Source organism: Mustela nigripes, chromosome 2, assembly GCF_022355385.1.
Source record: "Mustela nigripes isolate SB6536 chromosome 2, MUSNIG.SB6536, whole genome shotgun sequence".
NCBI classification, from domain to species: Eukaryota; Metazoa; Chordata; class Mammalia; order Carnivora; family Mustelidae; genus Mustela; species Mustela nigripes.
In genome coordinates, this window is record NC_081558.1 from 102,143,286 (window position 1) to 102,161,382 (window position 18,097).

The 18,097-nt window shown below is 46.6% G+C and overlaps 1 protein-coding gene across 2 annotated transcripts in view; it reads left to right on the plus strand.

Annotated features, from left to right (window-relative positions):
- Positions 1-16,981, plus strand: part of NRROS (negative regulator of reactive oxygen species) — a 29,166-nt gene extending 12,185 nt beyond the window's left edge. Inside the window, exons 2-3 of one of the 2 annotated variants that reach the window (XM_059391208.1) lie at positions 11,214-11,334; positions 14,760-16,981. In XM_059391208.1, the coding sequence (XP_059247191.1) occupies positions 11,227-11,334; positions 14,760-16,730 (2,079 nt within the window). In that variant the 5' untranslated portion in view covers positions 11,214-11,226 and the 3' untranslated portion in view covers positions 16,731-16,981. The remainder of the gene's footprint in view (positions 1-11,213; positions 11,335-14,759) is intronic. The other variant, XM_059391209.1, reaches the window with a different exon arrangement.
- Positions 16,982-18,097: the final 1,116 nt, after the last annotated feature.

Below are 18,097 nucleotides of genomic sequence, written 5' to 3' on the forward strand. Positions count from 1 at the left end.
CCAAGCAAAAATCTTGCAAATCAAGTTAGTTTTATGTGCAGATTCTCATAAAACAGAGATGATGTCTTCAATTATCTAACATGATGATTTGTCAGTACCCAAAATAAGTCAATTTTCCTGTTACAAGAATATAATTAGTTTTAGAGTACACTTTTTATTTTTTTTTATTTTAATTTTATTTTTTTAGGAAGGGAGCAGGGTCGGTGGGGGTGGGGTGGTGGGGAGGGCAGAGAGATTCTTTTTTTTTTTTTTTTTTAAGATTTTATTTATTTATTTGTCAGAGAGGGAGAGAAAGCAAGCACAGGCAGGAAAGCGAGCACAGGCGGACAGAATGGCAGGCAGAGGCAGAGGGAGAAGGAGGCTCCCCGCCGAGCAAGGAGCCGGATGTGGGACTCGATCCCAGGACGCTGGGATCATGACCTGAGCTGAAGGCAGCTGCCCAAACAACTGAGCCACCCAGGCGTCCCAGGGCAGAGAGATTCTTAAGCAGGCTCCACTCCCAGCAAGGAGCTCCATGATGGGCTCAATCTCACAACCTTGAGATCATGACCTGAGCCAAAATCAAGAGTTGGCCACAACCGACTGAGCCACCCAGGTGCCCCTAAAACTGTTTGTGCTCTTATGTGTTAATTTTTTGTAACTTTTAATTTTGAAACCATTTTGAGCTTACAGAAAAATTGCAAAATTAACTGAAAGAATTCCCATAAATTCTTTACCTCTCTATTCATCAGTTGTTAAAATTTTGTCATATTTGTTTTCTCTCTCTCTCTCTTTATTTATTTAGTTAAAACTATATATATGCGGGCGCCTGACTGACTCAGTCAGTAGAGCACATGCCTCTTAATCTCAGGGTTGTGAGTTCAAGCCCCACACTAGGCGTGGAGGCTACTTAAAACACACATACACACACATATGGTTTTTTCCCTGAATGGTTTGAGAATAATGTTGCAGACATCCCCCTTTACCTCCAAACAATTCAGTGTATATTTTCTAAGAACAAGATTTGTCTCTTACATAAATGTAGCACAATGACCAAAATCTGGGCATTTAACATTACTATAATACTGTGTTTTTTGTTTTTTGTTTTTAAGTAGGCTCCATGCCAATGCGGGGCTTGAACTCACGACCCTAAGATCAAGACCTGAGTTGAGATCAAGAGTCAGACACTTAACCAGCTAAGCCACCCAGGTGCCCTTATATAATACTGTTATTTCATCCATGGTTTATATTCGGATTTTGCAAAGTAACCCCAGTAAGTCCCTATAGTAACTTGACCATCTGGTTAAGGAGGTGGCTGCCAGTTTCTCCACCGTATAACTGCTATTTTTGCCTTTGCAAAATTAATAAGTAATCTATAGGGAGATAATTCAAGACTAGTTTAATATCTTGTTTCCCAACAAATTTCTGCTCTTTAGTTCTCCTGTCCCTCTGTCATTCTTGCCTGTAGGATGCACTTTGAAAAATACATTGTTAGATTCGTATTTCAGCCACTTTCTCTAATTTTCAGGTAGCATCATAAAACTCACATGCACCTTGTTCAATTTTGTCCTTTGTGTTTAAGCTTATTAAAGAACAAGTCTTATTTTATTTTATTTTTAAGATTTTATGTATTTATTTGACAAGAGAGAAAGACAGTGAGAGAGGGAACACAAGCAGGGGGACTGGGAGAGAAAGAAGCAGGTTTCCCACTGAGCAGGGAGCCCGACTCAGGACTTGATCCCAGGACCCTGGAATCATGACCTGAGCCGAAGGCAGATGCTTAACGACTAAGCCACCCAGATGCCCAAAGAACAAGTCTTATTTTAGTTAACTCCTTTTTGTTGGCAAGATCCAACAGTTGCCCTTGGGGGGTTGGAGCATGGGGATGCAATCAAGAGAAAACATGGAGCTTGGAAATGGACCTGGCCTTGCAGAGAACTGTCAGGAGCGCCAAAGGCAGCCTCAGAGCCCGTCTTTGCCACCCAGCCTGCAGGGCCCACCTTCTTGTCATTCTTCCTATTTCAGTTTCTCTGATCTCTGCCCTCTATTGACTTTTCTTTCTTCTTTTTTTTTTAAATTTAATTAAATTTAATTTTTTTCAGTGTTCCAAAATTCATTGTTTATGCACCACACCCAGTGCTCCATGCAATACATGCCCTCCTTAGTACCCACCACCAGGCTCATTCTTTTCTATTCATGCACCTTGTCATCTGATTCATAGCTTCTGCTTCCTCATGGCAGGAGCCCTTAAATATTCAATCCTGCCTTCTCTCTGTGCCTCTTAGCTCCAGTTTCCACTGTTCATTACTTAATTTAGGGCGTCTGAGTGGCTCAGTCAGTTAAGCGTCCAACACTGGGCGTGGAGCCTAATTTTTTTTTTTAATTACCTAATTCTTTCCCTTGTCTCTGCATCGGGATCACTCAGAGGGTGCTGGCTGCATGTAAGGATTGACCTCCTCTGGTCAGGTGCTCCCCAAGATTCTATGAGCTTGTTGGAGGTGGAGGTAGAGGTGAAGGTGGCAGGGAGGTCATGTGTTTCCCCTGAGGGCTGCCTCTCAGAGGGACTGCAGGTGTGGTGGACAGAGCTATCGACCGACCTGGACAGTTATGGAAGTTATATTAGTACCTCAAGTCAGAACATGTGATCTAACACTCAGGGGTTCCTTTCAGATAGGAGAGAAGCTATCTGGAGGCTCTAGTTTGAATGTCAACTGCTAGAATTTTTAGGCTATCTTTAAGGTTTATGTGTATGCATTTTTATCAGATGTTTACTGAGTACTCTTCTCGGGAGAATATTTGAAAAATGTTATGTTCCGGAATGCGCCTGGGTGGCTCAGTCAGTTAGGTGTCTGCCTTCGACTCAGGTCATAATCCAGAGTCCTGGGATTGTGTTCTGCATCAGGCCCCTTGCTCCGTGGGGAGTCTGCTTCTCCTTCTTCCTGCTGTTCCCCTTGCTTGTGCTCTCTCTCCCTCTGACAAAAAAATAAATTCTTAAAAAAAAAATGTTATGTTCCAAGAAATACTGGGACAACAAATTACTATTATTACCCCTCTTCTTTTAGGAACTCCAACGTTTATCTCATGTTCCCTGTTTATTTTTATTTTGAAAAATTTCAAATTTACGGAGAAGTTAAAAGAAAGTATCATGCTAAATTTATCTTTTGGTAATATTTTGCTTTAATTTTCTCTCTCCACCTGCAGCCCAGGCCATGCAAAAGTAGGTTACCTAAATTATAGATATCGTGAAACTTCACCCCTAAATACTTCAGCAGACATTTCCCAAGAATAAAGACACTTTCCTACATAGCCAAAATATCATTTTCATACCTCAGAAAATGAGCAGTAATCTGATAATATCACTTGTATATAATACCATCTGAAAATACATCATTCGAGATACATATAAATTTACCCCAGTTGTCTCAAATTTTTCTCATAGAGATTTTTTTTGGAAGATTTTATTTATTTATTTAACAGAGAGAGATCACAAGTAGTCAGAGAGGCAAGAGAGGCAGGCGTGGGGTGGGGGACACGGGTGGAGCAGGCTCCCTGCTGAGCAGAGAGCCCTATGCGGGGCTGGATCCTAGGACCCTGAGACCATGACCTGAGCCGAAGGCAGAGGCTTAACCCACTGAGCCACCCAGGCACCCTCTCTTAGAGACTTTTTTAAACTCCCAAATCCACTTGAGGTGCATGCATTACCCTTGGTTACTATGCTGCTTCTTCACTTATATTCAGACCTCCCCCTTTTCCCCTCCACTGCCTTTTGTGTTTCAAGATTTTGACTTCTTTTTTTTTTTTTTCTTTTAAGATTTTATTTATTTGGCACACAGAGAAAGAAATCACAAGTAGGCAGAGAGGCAGGCAGAGGAGGGGGGAAGCAGGCTCCCTGCTGAGCAGAGAGCCTGATGTGGGGCTCAATCCCACGACCCTGAGATCATGACCCGAGCCAAAAGTAGAGGCTTAACCCACTGAGCCACCCAGGTGCCCCAAGCCAGTTGTCTCATAGGACAGTATACAGCCTGGATCCATCTGATTGTTTCCTCATGACTGGGTCCAGGGCAAATGTCCTTGGCAAGGGTACTGCAGAGATGGGGCTCTGTTTGCCAAGGCGCCCTACCCAGAAGCTCGGAGTGTCAAGTGATCTCACCATGGGAGATGCTAAGTTTGAACATTTGGTGGGGACTAAAGTCACTCGAATTTTTTGCTATGGATCAAAGAGACCAGAGCTGTTTGCCCGAGACTTTCAAATACTTCTTGGTAGTGGGAATTATTTGAAGTGGTCACAGACTGGGGTTTCTGTTCTTTAATATCTGCTCTCTACAGTGTGTGACCAGCTGCCCTTCTCTTTCTTCTAGGATCCCAGGTGGGATTTGCTCTTTTACTTTTAAACAAAGGCAGATTCCCTTTCTGTGGAGACCTCCAGCTAGCGCCTGTGCCTTTTATGTTCACAGAGGCCAACCTCACACTTTCACACCCTGTGATTATGCATTCTCTGCTTCTAGAGATTTCTTCCCCTCAGACCAGTCTATAAACATTTCTTTTTTTAAGATTTTGTTGGTTTATATGTTTACTTATTTATTTATTTGTGAGAAAAAGAGGGTGAGAGAGAAAGAGAGCAAAGAGCACAAGCAGAGGAAGTGGCAGGCAGAGGGAGAAGCAGGCTCCCAGCTGAGCAGAGAGCCCGATGTGAGACTCCGTCCCAGAACCCTGGGCTCATGACCTGAGCTGAAGGCAGATGCTTAATGGCTGAGCCACCCACCCAGCCACCCAGAAATAAATAAATATTTATTTCTGCCACCAGCATCTCTGAGTTGCCATCTTTCTCCAAAGACCCCTTTGTTTAAAACTTTTTCAGCTTCTCTGATTCTTTTAAGGGGAAAATTCTCAATTACATGCTAATGTATGTATAACACTCTTAACACTTACTGATAGCACCTTTAGCAAAGAGGGTGCCATCCTCGCTCTGTAGTAGCAGTGGTGAGAGAGGGTGGGGAAGTGAGAATATGGGGGTGAGGTATTCAGGGTGCCTCTGGATATTAGAAATCCAGCATCCTTTCCTGAAAATGAATCACAACCCTCCCATACAAGAAAACCAAAACTCAAGTCAGAGTTATTCCTTAGTATTCCCAAACTTTCAGTATGAGATCTTTTTATGGACAGAAATACTTGTGGAGGGACGTCTGGGTGGCTCAGTTGGTTGGACGACTGCTTTCGGCTCAGGTCATGATCCCGGAGTCCCGGGATCAAGTCCAACATCGGGCTCCCAGCTCCATGGGGAGTCTGCTTCTCCCTCTGACCTTCTCCTCACTCATGCTCTCTCTCACTGCCTCTCTCTCAAATAAATAAATAAATAATATTTAAAAAAAAAACAAACCCGTGGATAGGCCTTTATGTGTGGTTGTGTTTTACTACCTGCTGATTAAGACATTATATCATGACAGGAAACTATTTAGAATTAATCACTCATTTTAAAAAAGGTTTTATTTTATTAATACAGGAAAATCTACATGAATTGGGGGAAAAAGTAGTATATGTATATGTTTCAGTGTTAGACTGTCTAACAAAACTAGGGATGTTGCTGCACCCCTGAACAATTGTAAATTTTGTGACAACGGGGATGTGGAAATGACAGGACTTCAAGGAGCAGAGACCAGTCAAAAGATCTCACTCACCCCTCTCTTCCCTGTCCATGTCAGGGAAGTCAAAAAGATCTCACTCACTCTCTCTTCCATGTCCATGTTTTCCCTGTCAAAAGCAAGCAACACCCGCACAGCCCCTCACTAAAGCCATTCCTTGGCCACATGTTGCCATCTTCCATTTGAGCAGTCCTGAGCCCAGAACTGAGGTGGGCATGGGAATGGATATGGAAAGCACTCCCCCAGCATACAGCCCAGCTGCTGCCAGCAGGATCGGGATACCCTGTCTGAGAGGAGGAAATGCTATGCTCCATCCCTTTCAGCCCGCACAAGCATTCCCTTGGTCTTCTTTGACCTACTTGGCTCAGTGAAGCAGGAGCTTCTCCGTACTATTTTGTGGAACCAGAAAAAGCAAACAAGCATACTTTCCAAAACAAAGAGGAATTTTTACAGCTGATCTGCGATCTTCTTCCTTACTGTTAGTGTTCTCTTGTTCTAGAATATAGTCTTGATTTGTGTTGCTTTTATGAAAAGAATTTCACCACTTATTTATTATAACTAGGTACGAACAGAGAAAAACCAGACAAAAAGCTATATCGTATTTCTGCCTGAAAAAGGAACTCTATATAGGGGCACCTGGCTGGCTCTGTGGGTCGAACATGCGACTCTTGATCCTAGGGTCAAAAGTTTGAGCCCCATGTTGGGCATAGAGATCACTTAAAATAAATAAATAAAAAAAAATTTTTTTTAAAGATTTTATTCATTTACTTGACAGAGACCGAGAGATCACAAGTAGTCAGAGAGGCAGGCAGAGAGAGAGGAAGAAGCAGGCTCCCCGCTGAGCAGAGAGCCCGATGCGGGGCTCGAACCCAGGACCCTGAGATCATGACCTGAGCAGAAGGCAGAGGCTTTAACCCACTGAGCCACCCATGTGCCCCAATAAATAAAATTTTTTAAAAGGAACACTGTTATAGACTTGGGGTTGATATGGGTTGAGTCACAGGTTTCCATGATAGTCAATCAGAATGCTGTGCCTCAAGACTAAGGATTGCCCAGGGGATGCCATAAAACATTTAGAGGTCCTAATATTTCAAGGACTTCTTAGGGAAGAACTGGCAAGGACATTTTGTGATGACTAAACACAAACAAAATAGTTAGAAGGTAAAGAAGAAATATAAATGCAATACTAAGAGGAATTCCTGTGACAGAAGGTCAGATTTAAAGTCCTCATACCTCCAGGTAAGATGTATTACAGACCTGGCTAGCACCTGGGTCACTAGTGCCTTGTCTTTCATTAATTAGAAGCTCACAATCTCTGGTGTTAGCCATGACCATGAAAACCATGACTGGATAAAATAGAGACCTTATAGAAATTGTTAACTGAATAGAAGAATACAGAATTATAGACTCTATATAAAAGAGAGCAAGACTTACTATTTTTTGCCTCCACACTTAGAAGGAACACTTCAATTTTGTTATCTGGTTTAAGAAGAAGATACAAGCAGAGTCTGTAGATGCCATCTGCTTCTCCTGTCAGGGCCTCAGCTTTTATACAGGGGACTTCCCCGCTGGCCACCCAGACCTGGAGGAGACATGGTACTTACTCAAACCCTACTCAGGTTGATTGGCAGGTCCTTGTGGCTCCTGAAAGTGGTTCACAGTCCGTGAAATGGGAACCGTGGACCCAGGCCCTTTTAAATCTGGGGTTGGGGGGTGGGTTTCCAGGTTACTTTATTTAAATTATTAATGTCATACTGCCCTGTGTGCCCTCCATTATAATTATTTTCCTTTTGGTTCTCTTTCTCTACCAAAAACGTAGTTAAGATGACTTGGCTTTATACATGGATGTATTTTCTAGAAGATGTCAGAGAGATTGGAGTGAAGTGGGACAGTTATTATTTGCTGTAAGTTTAGATGCTCTCTTACAGCTGGATACTCTGTGGAGTGGTCCTCCCCCAGCTGGGGTTAATTATGGGTGGAGGGGAAGTTGTTTTAAGCATGCAGTATAGGGTTCCTGGGATTTCCAGTAAGACTTGGCATCCAAACTCATCTTGTACTCTTTGCAATACTATGCCTCTGAGAAATCATTCTGTACGCTCCCGGAGTAGTGTTTCTCAACATGAATGGTGATTATTTTGAAAGCCTTTTATTCTTCTTAGCGTAATTATGTATCCTTTTTTTAAAGATTTTATTTATTTATTTGACAGACAGATCACAAGTAGGCAGAGAGGCAGGCAGAGAGAGAGAGGAGGAAGCAGGCTCCCCGCAGAGCAGAGAGCCCAATGTGGGGCTCAATCCCAGGACCGTGGGATCATGACCTGAGCCGAAGGCAGAGGCTTTAACCCACTGAGCCACCCAGGCGCCCCATATTTAGGACTGATCCAAAGCCATTCTCACTTATGTCATCGCATCTGTCAGGGTCCAACCAGGAAACAGAAATGCCCAGATTATTTTTCAAAGAGGAAATTTAATGCAGGAAATTGGCTAAACATGATGGAAGAGGCTAAGAAGGTAATGGGCAAGTAGACAGTCAATCCAGAGGTTAGCAATTTCAGGAAGCTGTGATCTTCTGTAGATAGGGGAAGGATAGGGGCAAGAGGATGTTATTAGAGTCTAGTAGTCACCAGTTGAAGCTCAAGGACTTCTCTGTCCAAGGCAGAGAGAGAAGGAAAGAAATACCCTGGATTCAGGGTATTCTGCTGTCTAACCTCCCATTGTTCCTCCCATTGACTGAACCAGCGGGAGAGCAGCTGACACCCAGAGCTGGGGAAACAGCCTTCAGAAGTCAGCTCCCTGTGGCACAGAGCAGGGTAAGACTGTTCTCTGAGGACAACCAGCTCTCAACCAGCATAATCATTTGTTAGTGGGATTAACCTTGTTCTGGAATTTATTAACACAGAATTTTATTTTTTTAAGATTTTATTTATTTATTTGACAGAGAGAAATCACAAGTAGATGTGGGGCAGGCAGAGAGAGAGAGAGGGAAGCAGGCTCCCTGCTGAGCAGAGAGCCCGATGCGGGACCCGATCCCAGGACCCTGAGATCATGACCTGAGCCGAAGGCAGCGGCTTAAACCACTGAGCCACCCAGGCGCCCCTATTAACACAGAATTTTTAATGCACTCTTCCTGCATACCTTTCACATGTTCTGTTAGCATAATGATATAGTTCTTCTTCCATCCACACTTTTCATTCTTTTTCCTTCTTTAAATTACCTTGGAGTTAATAAATAACAACCACTCAACCAGCTCAATAGTATTTGAAACTCATAAATAGTAATTATTTTATTAAGCATCCTCATAGTAAATGAAGCACTTTCACATATGACCTCATAAAAACTCTGAATAGTTATTATTATCCCCATTTTATAGAAGGATTATCTGAGTCTTAGACACTTTATATGAATTGCTCAAGGATAAAGAACAAATGCTGGAGCCAGAATTCAAACCCCTGTCTGTCTGGTTCTAAAGCCTATGATTTTCCCATGCTGCCTCATGAGAGGAGTCACCCGGAAGGAACAGCAATAATTTTTCTTTCCTGGTTGGCTGATTAGGAGAAAGGAGAAAGTGTATTTTAAATTTGCAAAAATTTTCTCATTGACCCAGAAATTAAAATTACATTAATTTTATCTATCTAGCATTCCAGGCTAAAGAGTTACATTCTCCCTGAAGAAATTGCAAGCTTTCCCTGCACCCATCTAGATTTGGCATTTCGATATAGATTGAAATGGCTCTTCTGGAAGGTTGATTGTGACAGCAGCATCTACCATCCCAAGCCTGATAGAGGGGGTAAGGGAGGAAGGCGGCAGGGGGCAAGTCCATGGTTGCCATTTCCCTGTCTGTTGTCAATAAAATATAGGATGCCCAGGAAAACTTGAATGTCAGATAAACAATTTCTTTAAGTATTATGCAAATATTGCAAGGGACATATTGCACTTAAGAGTTATTTGCTGTTTATCTTACATTCAAATGGCATCCTGTAATTTGCTAAATCTGGCAACCTTATCTCAAGCTGGGCAGTGATCCCAAGGTTGTTTCCTGCGTGTGTGTGTGTGTGTGTGTGTGTTTTCAATGATCCTAAGGACAAAGCCCATATGGTTTTGCTCCTGCCATCTGTGCCCTGTACCTGCCATGAGGTATTAGTTTCTGCACAGGTGCAGAAGCGGAAGGGGAGATTGGAAGGGGATTCCCAGTGTCCAGCAAAGACTGATGAATTCTGAGTTAGAGGTTCCCTCTGTGGTAAGGAGAGCTGACCTGACCTGACATAAAAGCTATAGTTGATTTACCTGGTTTCACTTTGCTTTTCTGCTAGCCTGTTTTCACTGGTGAGTATTCAGATCTGACCAGGAAGTTAAAGGTAGCCTCAGAGATGTGTAAACGCATTCAAAGAAAGAGAAAGAGGAAGGGGCCCGAGATGGCCTGGATGTGTGAGGGAGAAAGGTCTGTGGGTCCCCTGAAATAGGTGAGGAGGTTCATATGAGTGCTGGTGCTGCTGGCTTAGGAGATGACTAGGGAGCAGGGCCTGTGGTCCCTCCTGGGGGGATGTCAAGGAGAGGATGGAGCCGTTGAAATGCTGGGGCCAGGTGCTTGCCTCTGAGGTTAAGGAACACAGAGCTGAGAGGGGAATGCCACTGGGCTATCAGCCCTCCCAACAAGAGGGCAGTCATTTCAACAGCACCTTCAGGGAGAGAAATGATGCTGCTTACTACAGGAGCTCAGGGAAGGGAGCCTGGGGCCTGCTCTCAGCCCTGTCCTAAGTTGATCTGGAGTCTTGAATAAGCCGTTATTATCTCTGGGCCTTTGAATGTTATCCTGTAAAACTGTGATGGCAGAGGACATACCAGATGTCTCTGCCTTACAGTCTCTTAGTTCTAAAATTTTGTTGGTAGATGTATAAATTTAAGCCTTCTCCTGGTTCCTGTTCTGTGTTCACTGGCCAAAGGGCTAGAGACCACACTTCATCAATAATCCTTATTATATCTGAAGATGACTCTCCATTTGCCCTTCAGTTTTTTCTCTCTTCCAGGCCCAATATCAAAGTCCTTTTTCTTTCCCAAAGGGCTGTATTCAAAGGGCTCATATCCAATGATATCTACCCTCCTGAAAGCCTCGTGTCAATACAATCATTAGTAACTTTATGGGACCAGAAGCTACAATTAATATTTCAATCCCAATTCACTGTTCTTTCGTTCATTCATTTGTTCAGCAAATATTTATCGAGCTCAGGTGAGGCACTGGGCAGATTTGAGCTTTGGGAAGAAAACTTCAACAGAACGAAAAAACATGGAAAACTTGAGATGACCTGAGACCTGGTTCCTTGAGTCCTTTGCCTCTCTCTTACAAGTTTCAGTGTTCAGCCACCTGTCCCTCAAATGGCAGAGGCAAAACAAAAATAAGTGCTGTCTATAGTCGCAGTGAGAGGCTGAAAGTGTTGGCTAACCTGAGATATTTGAAGAATCTGTGGGTTTCCGCCTCCTTATAGCTGTGGGCCTCCAAGACCAGACACAGCTGGGAACCACCTCCTTCGACCGAGAGTGCAAAGCAGCCCTCAGAGATGTCCTTCTCTGACCCACTTTTTCCTTGCCCTCTGTCTGCAGTGCTGCACTTGAGATGGAGTTACTGTCCCTCTGGCTCTGCCTGGGTTTTCACTTCTTGACACTGGAATGGAGAAATCCAAGTGGAATGGCCACAGCAGTTTCTGAAGGGAGCTGTGAGTTGGTGAGTTTTCCCAGGAACTCTGAGCTGTCTGTTGCCTCTGCCCTGACAAAGGTCACCTCATTTTGGTGGATTGTCCATCCAAGAGGGCAGAGAAGGAAGACGTCTGAGTCACTCTGTAGCTGCCCACGGGCTGTCATGTGCAAGCTGCTCCTGAACCAAAGGTCAGGATGATACCTGGGAAAGACCAGGCAGTCCCTGCCCCATCTTTTTCATACCTGCTGAAGATAGGAGGCCCCAGAGACCGAGGTCAAGAACAAGAACAGCTTGTTAAAAGTCTGGACGGTCGAGATCCACTCATGGTGTTGGAATCCCTGAGCAGGGCTTAGTACAGTTGGAGAAGCCCTGACTCAGAGCCTGTGGGTGAGCCAGTAGCAAGAGCTCAAATACAGGGGTGCTGCTGAGAGCGACATCCTCAATCACGTTCAGGCTGAGGATGATCCAGGGAGTGGAGAGCTGAGCTTTTACAGCTTATCCTCTGCAGGGCTTTTGGCCTGTATGTGCAAACAGACTTGCCTCATAACGACTGAGCACGTTTCTGGAAATGTTCTCTCTTGCCTGTAAGTCTGTGATATCAAAAGTCTGCTTGGGAAACATACATTTAATAAACAGTCCATACATTTAATAAAACAGTCTTTTGGGAGCCTTTTGACCTCCATACAAGACACTGGGAGGACAAATTGAATGTCGGGGTAATACCTACATTCAACACTGATAAATCTCAAAAGCCCAGCTGATCATGGTTCTTAACCACTTTTAGTAACCTCTAACCACTGTGCTGTAAGATACTCCAGTATGGAGTGGTGGTTATGAGCCAGAGCGGGTTGAAACCCCAGCTTACCAGCTGGTGACATTGGTGGAGGGCAGGGGGCACTCTGTGTCTCAGTTTCCTCCTTTGTAAGATACAGAATAGTGGTACCAGCCCATAATACCATAATACTGCATTGCTATGATGATTAAATAGTGTATATAAGGCTCTCAGAACAGTGCCTTGTATGTAATAGGAGCTATGGGTTTTATCTAGTATTATTGTTGTTAGTCCCTGCTACAATTTCAGACTTCCGTTCTTCCCTTACAGAGGCAACTGAAGGTTAACCTCCCAGTAGCTGATTCAGGAGGGAGTCAGGCTTAGAACAAAGAGGGAATAAAGTGTGAATTCTTTGATAGCCTTTCAGGGCTCCAGCTAGACCCCCTACCTGACCCTTTCCAGCCTGGTGGGGAGGAGCAGTGTGGAGGGTGGGGGGGCTGCCAGGAGCTCAAAGACTGGATTCCCTGTGGCTCGCTTAGGGCTGAGAGTTTCCGGAGTCCAGCTATCTCCACCAGTACCCTTCCTTGCATAAGCCATGTGTGGTCATAAAGTGGCCATGGTGAGGTTCTCTTGGGCTCTGACAGTCATGTGGTCTTTTTATAGCCCTTCACTAGGGCTGCCAGGGGGTTACAGAGGTGGGACCCCAGAGTTGCAGCCGCTGTGCTTTAACAGGGTCCCATGGCTTGAAGAAAGCCCCTAACCACAACATTCTCCAGAGAGTCCCTGTTAGGGGAAGACCAACACTTACTCAAATAAAGGAATACATTATTTCTGCAGGGGGAGACTGAGTTTTGTAAAGGCATCAGTTATCCACCCCCCCCCATTAACCCATAATTGTAATGCAATCCCAATCAAAATTCCAAAGTCTTTCGGGGGAGTGTGACAGGAACTTGACAAATTCATTCTGATGTTCATCTGGAAATTGGGAACAACTCCAATGTTCAACAATAGATTAATTAATCAAATAATGCTAATCATCAAGCCAACATTTATCAAGCACTTACGTGCCAGGTTCTGTATTGATTTACATAAATAATCGCACTGAATCCTCAAGAAAAAGAAGCCCCTGTGAGAAAATTATAAATATAATGTCCGTTTTACACATGGAATAATGAAGGTCCTGACTGGTTAGGTAACAGCCCAAAGTCACCCATTTGTTGAAAAGCAGAACCAGACTGGACCGACCCTAGAACTCTTGTTCTTTAACACTGTGCTCTTTGTGCAGTGAAGTAATATACAGCTGCTTAACAGATGTGGTCAAATTTATTTTTCTTGCCACAGCAATATGTCTGCACATATTATCAAGGATGGTAAAAGATTATTAGACAGTTTGCAGAGTGTGGTCTCATTAAAAATTTTGGGGGGTGCCTGGGTGGCTTAGTCAGTTAAGCATCTGCCTTTGGTTCAGGTCATGATCCCAGGGTCCCAGGATTGAACCCCACATCAGGCTCCCTGCTCGGCGGGGAGTCTGCTTCTCCCTCTGCCCTTCCTTGTGCTCTCTCTCTCCCTCTCTGTCTGAAATAAATAAATAAAATTAAAAAACAAAACAAAACATTTTTTTCCCCGCTATCACTGGCCTTGTCCTTAACTGACCAATCCTTGAAAAGGAAGGCCATTGTTCTTCTATCGTATCCCTTAAAACTTTTTTTCCTAGACATCTGACATCCTGCAACAGTTTTTGCCAGTCTCGTAAAACATGGGGCTGCGCTGAAGCATCCTGAGGCTTGTGTGATTTTTGCAGAGAGAACAGGGTCATCCCATCCATCCTGCCTCCTTATGCAGCACAGTCGTGGTGAACAGCACCCTGGAAGTGCACTGAATTGGGCATTAGGAGCTCTGGGGCTCCTGTCCCTGCAATGCTATTGGCTCTTCACTTCTCTCCAGGCCCCACTTCTCGGTACCATTCAGAGGGGTGATGAGCTCTAAAGTCCTTTTCAGCTTTAATATTGATCAATCCAGAATGTAGAGGAATATCCCAGGCAGAATTCCTTCAGGTGCAGTGAAGATGCCACAGCATCTCAGTTGTCTGGCATTGATCCTGCTGGACACACAGATGTCACAGTAACAGCGATAAGGATATGACAGTGGCCATTTGGGTGAACGGTGCTTCCTGTGTCAGGCACTGTGCCGCCTCCCTTCCAGTCCCACTGCAGTCCTCTGCGGCAGGCACTCTCTACTTCATCTCCATTCTTCACAGGGAAGAACAGACTTAGGCTAAGTTATTTGCCCAAGGTCGGCTGGGAAATAAATGGCAGAGGTGGGATTTACACCCAGGTACCGCCTTGATCCTCAGTTCCTCTCAGACCTGAAACCACACTGTGACAGAGTTGTCCCTGCTCAGAAGCCAATGGACAGGAGCTCAGCTCTCCTCTGATATGAGCGGGTCTCGAGTGAGGTCTGGGCCCCAGCTCCTAGCTGACTGTTTCAGCGTGACGGTAAAGAACAGAGAAAAGTTCCTTTTGTGCAACATTTTCCTGTCCTTTTTTCCCTTAAAAAAAAATAATCTCTAGAATCCCTCCCAGTGGTTGGAGGAATAGTCCAGGGAACAGGCCAGGATTCTGTGCATAAATGTCCGCCTTGGAGGCCCCCTTCCTGCTGACCAGTGTGTTTTTGGGCCTAGGCTGATGGAGTGGCCGACTGCCGAGGGCAGAAGCTTGAATTGGTGCCCAGCCATCTCCCGCCCTACTCCCAGATGCTCCTCCTGGACGCCAACCCGCTGAGGACCCTGTGGAACCATTCCCTCCGGCACTACCCGCTCCTGGAGAGCCTCAGTCTGCGTGGCTGCCAGCTAGAGCGCATCAGCTGTGGCGCCTTCCAAGAACAGGCCCGTCTACGCAGCCTGGCGCTGCCCGACAACTCCCTGTCCGAGAGCTACAGGGAGACGGCAGCTGCCTTCCGCAGCCTGCCGGCTCTGCAGACGCTGGACCTGTCGGGGAACTCCCTGACAGAAGACATGGTGGCCCTCATGCTCCGGAACCTGTCTTCGCTGGAGTCCGTGTCCCTGGCGAGGAACACCATCATGAGGCTCGACGACTCTGTCTTTGAGGGCCTGGGGCACCTCAGGGAGCTGGATTTGCAGAGAAACTACATCTTTGAGATTGAGGGTGGCGCTTTTGATGGCTTGACCGAGCTGAGGCACCTCAACCTGGCTTATAACAACCTTCCTTGCATCGTGGACTTCAGCCTCACCCAACTGCGCCTCCTCAACGTCAGCTACAATGTCCTGGAATGGTTCCTGGCATCGGGGGCCGAGGCTGCCTTTGAGCTGGAGACGCTGGACCTCTCGCACAACCAGCTGCTGTTTTTCCCGCTCCTGCCCCAGTGCGGCAAGCTGCACACGCTCCTGCTGCGGGACAATAACATGGGCTTCTACGGGGACCTGTACAACGCCTCTTCGCCTCAGGAGATGGTGGCCCAGTTCCTCCTCGTGGACGGCAACGTGACCAACATCACCACCGTCAACCTCTGGGAGGAGTTTGCTTCCAGCGACCTCGCTGAGCTGCACTTCCTGGATATGAGCCAGAACCAGTTCCAGTACCTGCCTGACGGCTTCCTGAAGAAAATGCCTTCCCTTGTGCACCTGAACCTCAACCAGAATTGCTTGGTGACGCTTCATATCCGAGAGCACGAGCCCCCCGGGGCGCTCAAAGAGCTGGACCTGAGCCAGAACCAGCTGTCCGAGCTGCACTTGGCCCCAGGCCTCCACGGCTGCCTGAGGAGCCTCCGGTCGTTCAACCTGAGCTCCAACCAGCTCATGGGTGTCCCCACTGGCCTTTTTGCTGATGCCAGTAACATCACTACAATTGACATGAGCCACAATCAGATCTCCCTTTGCCCCCCGCCGGCGGACCTGCACCGCCTGGGCCCCCCAAGCTGTGTGGATTTCCGGAACATGGCCTCGTTGAGGAGCCTCTCTCTGGAGGGCTGCGGGTTGGGGGCCTTACAAGACTGTTCATTCCAGGGGACCGCGCTCACCCACTTAGACCTGTCTGGAAACTGGGGGGTTCTGAACGGGACTGTCACCCCTCTCCGGGATATCGCCCCCACGTTACAGGTCCTGTCTCTCAGGAACGTGGGCCTCCGTTCCAGCTCCACGGAGTTGGACTTCTCTGGGTTTGGGAATCTGAGAGACTTGGATCTGTCAGGGAATTCTTTGACCAGTTTCCCACGGTTCAGGGGCAGCCCAGCCCTGCAGACCCTGGATCTGCGCAGAAACTCTCTCACAGCCCTTCCCTGGAGGGCCGTGTCTGAGCAGCTCACCCGAAGTCTACGCACCATCTACCTCAGTCAGAATCCTTATGACTGCTGTGGGGTAGAGGGCTGGGGGTCCCTGCCGCACCTGCACACCATTGCCGACCTGGCCACGGTCACTTGCAACCTCTCCTCCAAGGTCATTCGCCTAATGGAACTGCCCGGAAGCATGCCTCAGGACTGCAAATGGGAGCGGGTGGACATGGGCCTGCTGTACCTGGTGCTCATTCTTCCCAGTTGCCTCACCCTGCTGGTGGCCTGCACCGTCATCTTCCTCACCTTCAGGAAGCCTCTGCTTCAAGTCATCAAGAGTCGCTGTTACTGGTCTTCCATATACTGACCCAGCTCCACCCGGAGGTGAGAAATTGGGCCCCTGCGCCAAAGGACACAGGTTCTCCGCCCAACCTTGGGGCCTGATGCAGAGGATGGAGCTGGTGAATTGAGGTTTAAGTTAAAAGTTTAAAATGTTGCCTTCCTAGTTGTCCCCAAGCTCTTCCTCTATCATTGTGATTCAGGCTCATCATTCTGCTAAAATATTTATTAAGTGATGTTCTGTGACAATAAAACACGTGTCTCTTAAATATTTTTTAAATCAAACCTGGCTTGTTTTCTCTTTCTTCTGTATTTTTTGGTAATTTCACCCAGATTACTTTTCAGCGTCCTCCCCTTGGGTGATCCCCATGGAGCTGACCAGAGAGGGCGGCAGGTCAGAGCTCCCCGACGATGACAACTCCAAGAGCCTGTCCTATGGTTGTGAGAGTCCGTGCCCCGGGGGTTCCCCAAGGACAGGAGTTTCCGAGCTGGGAGTCTGAGAGAAGGGTTCTCACCTCCTGTGGCAGCTGGCTCTGCCACCGCAGCCAGGGTGGCCCAAATGCCCCGGGTTCGTGCCCACAGTCTGTGCAGGCAAACACGTCCCTTTCATGGAGAAGTTAAGAGAATGACAACTGGGCCCTGAGTTTATTCAAGCAGTAAGCTGAACACCAGGCACAGTCCTTGATCTGATGGAAAGGAAAAAAGAACGTAGACAGGAGTGGCTTCTGCTGACCTGTAGGCTGCCCCTACTCTTCACAAACCCCACAAACAACTCAGCAGAGGTTGAACACCTGCACTCACAACATTCCTGGTTTCCTTCTTCTCTCAGTGGGAATAGAGAACAATTTCTTTGCTCCTCTGCAGAGTTGGGGGGAGACTGGAGTGGGGGGGGGGGGACACGGACTTGCCTTTTTGGTAGTTTAGAATTGTCACTGTCCTTGTGCTTTTTATCCCGCTTATCCAATCATAAAGGGCCCAGTTGCGGGGGGGGGGTGGGGGGTGAGGGGGTGGGGAAAGGACAGAAGTCCCACAAGCTGATTCTATTACCATGGAGACTACACGTCAGCAGAAGTGTTCGGGCTGATCAGAGAGAGAAAAACAGTGGTCTTCATTTGACAAAGCAGAGACTTTCCTCAGCAGCCCTACAAGGGCACCAATAAGGCTCCACACTCTGGCACTCACCGAGATAACCTGTGCTCACTAGTGGTTGCCCTTACCGCCCCTCCCCTTCTCCTGCCAGTGCGCTCTCTCCAGCCTGCATGCCCCAGCCCAGAGCTTTGCACATACCTCAGAATGCCTTGGAGCCTCTGTCCAGTGCTGTTGCCTACAAGCCCCGGCAGCCCATGCCCCAAAGACCAGACTGGCCTGATTTCCCCTCCCATCCACACAAACACT